Consider the following 7,870-nt stretch of genomic DNA (forward strand, 5'->3'; position numbering starts at 1 on the left):
GGAGGTAATCATGTTTTCATGGAATCAATTTAAACTTAGCTGAAACGGAGGTAGGTGTTGTTTCCGGAGCAGAACTAAAAAACTTTTCAACATTTGTCATCCAAACTTGGTACCTATATTTTTCAAGGGCTGAAGTTATACCTTTAGCTGTTTAGGAATTTAAAAAAACATTTTTTTCCTGTTTCCACGGCAACAACTTTGACTCTGTTCATAGTGGTGTGTTTGTCCGGCCATATCTCTAAAACTAATTCATACTCTTTCTTGAAACTGTACACACACAAAGACCAGGTTGTCAACTGGTGCCTTTTGCTATTTAGGAATTTTAAGAAAAATAATAAATCTTGTTTCCATGGCAACATGTTTAACTTTGACTCTGTTCATAGTGGTGTGTTTGTCTACTCCAGGCCATATTTCTAAAACTAATAGGTATTCGTTCATGACACTTTGCACACCCAAAGACCAGGTTGTCAATTGGTGCCTTTTGCTACTTAGGGGTGTTTGGAATGTATATATTATTCTCTGTTTTCATGGCAACAAGTTTGATTTTGACTCTGTTCGTAGTGGTGTGTACCTGACACAGAAATACAAAGTTCTGCATCCCAATTCCATGCTATTGTTGTCAGGTGCAAAACTACCATTGTAGCAGAAAAGCAACTGCTTACACCTAAAAAAAGAACATTTTTTTACACAATTATTTTTTAAAATAAGAAAACCTCAATTAACATCAGTAGTAAATTATTAATTTAAACTCTACACGGTTGAACATGATACTTACGGTCTACCCGGTAACTTGAAAATCGGAATCTTACGCAGATTAGGATTTTAGTGGTAGATGGTTTATCAAGTTGTGAGAGTAATGTCCCTTTGTTGACACGATGCACGTGGTTAATATAGACTGTCAAGGAAGATTGAAAGGTTATTTTAGATCAACATGGCCTCCCCATGGATTTATGACAACTAATAGCCTATGAGTAGTCTACCAGTACCTTTTATCTGTTTAATATGATATTCAGAACTGCAATATCCTAAAATGAGCAAAAATTGAAATCAGGGGTGCTTTGTAGAGCAATCAATTCCTTTTTCAAGGTTAAAAAAATACCAAAAAACATTTGTTGTATTTTAAGTTCATCTCAAAAACTTTAGGAAATACTAGTAAGTATAGTTATATGAAAATTTCAAATAACTATACTTACTAGTATTTCACCCAGGCTAGCAGAGAGCCCTTTAATGTAAGTATCACAATATATAGTACTTTCTGCATAAGCAAACCGCGCTCTCACAATTGTTTTCCTGTAATGACAGGTCGGCTCGCGTAAATGATATTCCAAAATATGAAACTATAAATAACCAACACATACTACGAATTAACGAGTAAAAACACATAAAAGTAATATTATCAATTTGTTTTAATGTTCAAATTTCATTTGTCATCATGGATGTTTCATGAATGAAAGTCGGAAATGTGTGAAACACCTTTATGTATGTTACTAATAAGAAAATGTGTTGGTGAAACACCTTTATGTATGTGACTGATAAGAAAATGTGTTGGTGAAACACCTTTATGTATGTCACTAATAAGAAAATGTGTTGGTGAAACACCTTTATGTATGTCACTAATAAGAAAATGTGTTGGTGAAACACCTTTATGTATGTTACTGATAAGAAAATGTGTTGGTGAAACACCTTTATGTATGTTACTGATAAGAAAATGTGTTGTGAAACACCTTTATGTATGTTACTGATAAGAAAATGTGTTGGTGAAACACCTTTATGTATGTTACTGATAAGAAAATGTGTTGGTGACACACCTTTATGTATGCTACTGATAAGAAAATGTGTTGGTGAAACACCTTTATGTATGTTACTGATAAGAAAATGTGTTGGTGAAACACCTTTATGTATGCTACTGATAAGAAAATGTGTTGGTGAAACACCTTTATGTATGTTACTGATAAGAAAATGTGTTGGTGAAACACCTTTATGTATGTTACTGATAAGAAAATGTGTTGGTGAAACACCTTTATGTATGTTACCGATAAGAAAATGTGTTGGTGAAACACCCTTATGTATGTTACTGATAAGAAAATGTGTTGGTGAAACACCTTTATGTGTGTTACTAATAAGAAAATGTGTTGGTGAAACACCTTTATGTATGTTACTGATAAGAAAATGTGTTGGTGAAACACCTTTATGTATGTTACTGATAAGAAAATGTGTTGTGAAACACCTTTATGTATGTTACTAATAAGAAAATGTGTTGGTGAAACACCTTTATGTATGTTACTAATAAGAAAATGTGTTGGTGAAACACCTTTATGTATGTTACTGATAAGAAAATGTGTTGGTGAAACACCTTTATGTATGTTACTAATAAGAAAATGTGTTGGTGAAACACCTTTATGTATGTTACTGATAAGAAAATGTGTTGTGAAACACCTTTATGTATGTTACTGATAAGAAAATGTGTTGTGAAACACCTTTATGTATGTTACTGATAAGAAAATGTGTTGGTGAAACACCTTTATGTATGTTACTGATAAGAAAATGTGTTGTGAAACACCTTTATGTATGTTACTGATAAGAAAATATGATAAATAAATTACCAATATTTGTTACAAATATACTTCAACATAAATGGTCCCAAAATGCAGGTAATAGCGTTTAAGAGCGTCTACCTTTTAAGAATCCCTGCGAGGGGAGCATGCCACCAATCCCCCTGAGAGGCTTTAGGGCTCTCGTAAAATTGATTTTGTTTACACTTATAATTAGCCTAGTTGCGCTCCTGCTTTTATTAAGACAGACAGACTAGATAGAAATTCTCTCATTAAGTTGGACTTAATGTAACAGTCAAATGATTTGTTCTTTCGAATTTGTGGGGGCAAGGGGGATTTGTCATCCTCTGGTGACTCTTGTTATAGTCTGTAAGTAATTCAATATGATGTTTTATAAAGGTAGTTTGAAACAGTTTTACCTGTGTCATTTGTTAGACCCTTGCTCCCCGGGGATACGGAAGTAATTTGTCATCAGGAAATTCACACAAATATATTATGCATTTTAATCGTGAAATAACTTCACCATGTTTGTCACAACACTTGACAAGAATGGAGTCAGCTCGCTTGTGAAAATGACAAGCAAGAATGGTGTTAGCTCGCTTGTGAAAATGACAAGCAAGAATGGTGTTAGCTCGCTTGTGAAAATGACAAGCAAGAATGGTGTCAGCTCGCTTGTGAAAATGACAAGCAAGAATGGTGTCAGCTTGCTTGTGAAAATGACAAGCAAGAATGGTGTTAGCTCACTTGTGAAAATGACAAGCAAGAATGGTGTTAGCTCGCTTGTGAAAATGACAAGCAAGAATGGAGTTAGCTCGCTTGTGAAAATGACAAGCAAGAATGGTGTTAGCTCGCTTGTGAAAATGACAAGCAAGAATGGTGTTAGCTCGCTTGTGAAAATGACAAGCAAGAATGGTGTCAGCTGGCTTGTGAAAATGACAAGCAAGAATGGTGTCAGCTTGCTTGTGAAAATGACAAGCAAGAATGGTGTCAGCTCACTTGTGAAAATGACAAGCAAGAATGGTGTTAGCTCGCTTGTGAAAATGACAAGCAAGAATGGAGTCAGCTCGCTTGTGAAAATGACAAGCAAGAATGGAGTCAGCTCGCTTGTGAAAATGACAAGCAAGAATGGTGTCAGCTCGCTTGTGAAAATGACAAGCAAGAATGGTGTCAGCTCGCTTGTGAAAATGACAAGCAAGAATGGTGCATTAATACAACTTCAACTTTTAATAAATGATAACTCCCTTTGGGGAATGTACAATACCTGACAATATTGTTTCTATATCTCTCTCTCTTGTTTCAGATTTGAGAAGCTCGACATCACACCGAAGAGCGCCCAGAAAATCAAACCTGTGTTAGAAAGATGGATGCTTGAGGCAGAAGAGCGGTATAAGAACGGAGTTCAGAATCTCACCGAGTTCATCGGCAGCGAACCTTCAAAAAAGCGCAAGCGACGTACATCATTTACGCCACAGGCTTTGGAAATATTAAACCAGTATTTTGAGAGAAACACCCATCCCTCAGGTTAGTAGTAAATCTAGGTTGTGTGTGGTTAGGGGGGATTATTATAGCGGGGAGTGGTCCCCCCCCCCAATATCCCCCAAATACATGTAACATTTTTTATGTCCCGCTTCAACCTCTTCCCTCTTCCCTATTACTAATGAACAGTCCCAAATAATGTCCACATTTTATGATTGTTCTATTTGAAAACTGTAACATCCTCTCCCCCCCCCCCCCCCCCCCCCCTTCCCACACAAACCCATAATTTTTTTTATAAAAAATACTGTAACAATTTTTTCATTTTTATGATTATTTATTGTATTAGGTCTAATTTCAGGTGCTGAAATGACAGAGTTAGCAGAAAAATTAAACTACGACCGAGAAGTCATCAGGGTGTGGTTCTGTAACAAAAGGCAAGCGTTAAAAAATACCATAAAGAAGTTGAAACAAGAGGCACCGTGACTCATCCATGCATAAATATGCGGCATAGTTTGATGTTTGGCCAGATTTGTTAATTATTTATTATTTCAAAATAGGTTGTTTTTTCTCAGGGCTATGATCCATAGTATGGGGTGAAGAAGCAGGATTCAGATCAAACTTCACACTTTTCAGTAGAAGGTTGAAACGGGTCTATTACTGTCTTTACTAGCTGCTATAAGACTATATCTTCCATAGAAAAATTATTAACATTTTTATTCCTGAAAACAATTATTCATTTGTCCAGTTATGTATGTTGAGGTGATTAATAGATTTCTTATTTGTAAAAATGAGTGAACTGATAGTTTAAAGACAAAAAGTGGACCACTTCAATGAAATCCAACATTTAAGCCATTGAACATACATAGCTATGGAAATTCTAAAGAAATATACTACTCAGTGTTTGTAGGGGTATATTCTGAAGGTCCAGGTCGGAGCTGAATGATTGGTTGCTAGGAGATGGGGTCATACAAATAGTATCCCACATTGCCATGCAACTGATGCATGTTCAGGTTTATTCAAAGTAAATAAAAGTAAGTACCAAATTTTCATGAGTAAATGGTAAATCTGTAAACATGTCTGGTGATTTTATATCTCAAATTTCAAATTTGTACTGACCAAGTTTCTTATCACCCGTACGTTAACTGAAATTCGCTGAAGGGGTACGGTGAAATGTTTTTTCTGCGCATAATATTCGAAAAAAATGTTTTTCCAAAATACTGAATCCGCTAGCGGGGGGTGCACACTATACTCAAGAAAATATGGTACACCTGTTGCTGTTATAGTTCTGGAACAATATGAAATAGCCCAGTATCCTTCCCAAATTTTGAGTAGTATGGTTTGTGAAGATATAGTCTTACAGTATCGAATGTTAACAATGTGTTTCAGGTGATTGTGGTTTAGTACTGATAATTCTTGATGCAAACACAGTCTCAATATCAGAGTGTTCAAAGTGTTACTCTTCAAACTATCAATGACCGTGGAAAAAGTGAAAGCAAAGCACATGAACAATTTTTGCCACCAGACACAAAACTATTTTTGGAATTATCAGTACTGAATGATATAAGCAATAGCTATGTGACTGAAATGGTAGTCATGTGATGAAAGCTTTGTCACATGACAAGCTAATCACATAGTCACATGATTAAAACAAAAGTCACATGACAGAAATCCCACTAAGATCTGATGCTTGTTCATGCTATGTAAGTTGAAGCTATTATGTGATATTGTGTTTATAGGTATGTAGTGCTCTCTAGGTATGACTTGTCTCCCTTGAATTCAGAACAACATGGTGGTCACTTCCAATTTTCACAGTCATACACTGAAAGTGTATATCCATTGCAAGAATCATGTGAAGTCCGTAAGTGAAGCTTTTGTATAAGTTGATGATAAAAGTCAATTTATTAGAAAAAATAATATCATACAATGTTAGAGGTTCATCACTAAATATGACATGTCTTGTGAAAAGATTTTGCTACAAAAGTGTAAAATGTACAAATTCTGGTCCATTTTAGAAGGAAAGGATATTTACAAAATTTGTGCAGTACTGCCGAGCTGTTCTGAATTACAAGATTTAGGTTGTTATTTATTAATGGTAATTTTACCATGTCTGATATTTTTTAGTGGTTGACAGTTGGTCAACTGTACGCTGAAGGCTTTTTAACCCAGCTTGTAGAATCTCTGTGACAACTGAACGTGATGCTAGCGGGATCACGTCTACCTGATGAAGTTGTGATAATGTGTATTGAGGAGGTGAACAATTATTTGTTAATTTTATTTCTGAAACCTAGTGTAAGCTTCAGTAGTCCTGCATCAAGTGTAATACTTTAGGTTGCCAGATGACAACGCCTTCCTTCAGTCACTTTAAAGTCATTCAGAATCTCTCTTAAAAATGTTGAACCTCAGATGAAAACTGAATGTCCTTTGTTATATTGTGGAACAGTGCAATTTATTGCTGTGTTTGAAGATTATTAAAGAAAAATTTAAGTATTGAAAAATCAATTTACTACTCTGAATTGTAAATATTTGACAAGAAAGTCTCTGGAATAATTAACAGTATGACCATATTCGGTCTGGTAGGTAATGCTCAGTTGTTTTCAATGAGTCTCCTGAATAATGACAACTCTAAAAATAATAATAATAATAATAATAATAATGATGATAATAAGTCAGACTGTGACCAGTACTTTTCAAACGGATTTGTAACCATTTGACACTATCTACCATTGTAAATTGAACTACGTGTACCATAATAGACGTAATAAGCGCCCACGGCGATATTTGCTAATATAATGGCTAGTGAACAGTCCCAATTCGCACCCCTTCCGATTGATCAATGTACACAAGACTTATTTATTCGTGTATTATACACACTCGTGTGTTATATGCACCCTTAATTATGGGCAATTAAATTCTGGAAAAATATATCAGTCGTATATTAACATTTCAGGCTATCAGCATAAATCACAAAGTTTACGATCTTTCAACTCTTTTTTTTTTTCACCAAAATTATATTCTAATAAGAGCCCCCTTTTTCTAATTTTGAGAGTGACTGGGAGCTTATTACGTCAAATATGGTCCATTTTCGTTTGTGAAGATCAAATAATATACAATTAGTTGCATAAGGGATACCGCCTTCCATGAACAAGTGTCTATAATAATGGGCTCATGGCTAGGTTAATTTATAAAAACATTCTCGGATTGGACACTTGGTATGTTTTGCTGGTAAGACATATATTACCGTATTCGACGTAATAAGCGCCCCGCTCTAATAAGCGCCCATGGCGATATTTGCTAATATATTGGCTAGTGAACAATCCCAATTAGCACCCCTCCCGATTGATCAATGTACACAAGACCTATTTATTCGTTTATAATACGCACTCGTGTGTAATATGCACCCTCAATTATGGGCAATTAAATTCTGAAAAAATATATCTGTCGTATATAAACATTTCAGGCTGTCAGCGTAAACCACGAAATTTATCTTTCAACTCTGTTTTTTTCACCAAAATAATATTGTAATAAGAGCCCCCTATTTCTAATTTTGAGAGCGCCCTGGGCGCTTATTACGTCGAATACGGTACATATATGAATAGGTGTTTTTCTCAACATTATATACTACTAAAAAAATGTTAAGGCCCACTTGATTCTTTATTATTAGTATAGATCATCTGTCATGCCATAAAGACTAACTATCATAATATGAAGGATTGGGGTGGTTCTTAACTTGTTTTGAGTATTTATATGTCTCAAAGCATTCATATACAAACCGGATCAGATTTGGTCATGATGTACTGCCAGGGACCATGAGTATTTCCACACAACTTGTTTTCATAACACAG

At 35.1% G+C, this 7,870-nt stretch overlaps 1 protein-coding gene across 6 annotated transcripts in view; it reads left to right on the plus strand.

Annotated features, from left to right (window-relative positions):
- LOC124141572 (POU domain, class 6, transcription factor 1-like) overlaps nucleotides 1–7,313 on the plus strand; it is a 96,146-nt gene extending 88,833 nt beyond the window's left edge. For all 6 annotated transcript variants that reach the window (XM_048383227.1, XM_048383226.1, XM_048383229.1 and 3 more), the window contains 2 exons: nucleotides 3,853–4,073; nucleotides 4,387–7,313. In XM_048383227.1, the coding sequence (XP_048239184.1) occupies nucleotides 3,853–4,073; nucleotides 4,387–4,511 (346 nt within the window). In that variant the 3' untranslated portion in view covers nucleotides 4,512–7,313. The remainder of the gene's footprint in view (nucleotides 1–3,852; nucleotides 4,074–4,386) is intronic.
- Nucleotides 7,314–7,870: the final 557 nt, after the last annotated feature.

The sequence above is a fragment of the Haliotis rufescens genome, unplaced genomic scaffold, assembly GCF_023055435.1.
Source record: "Haliotis rufescens isolate VD_foot unplaced genomic scaffold, xgHalRufe1.0.p SCAF_46, whole genome shotgun sequence".
Taxonomy (NCBI): Eukaryota; Metazoa; Mollusca; class Gastropoda; order Lepetellida; family Haliotidae; genus Haliotis; species Haliotis rufescens.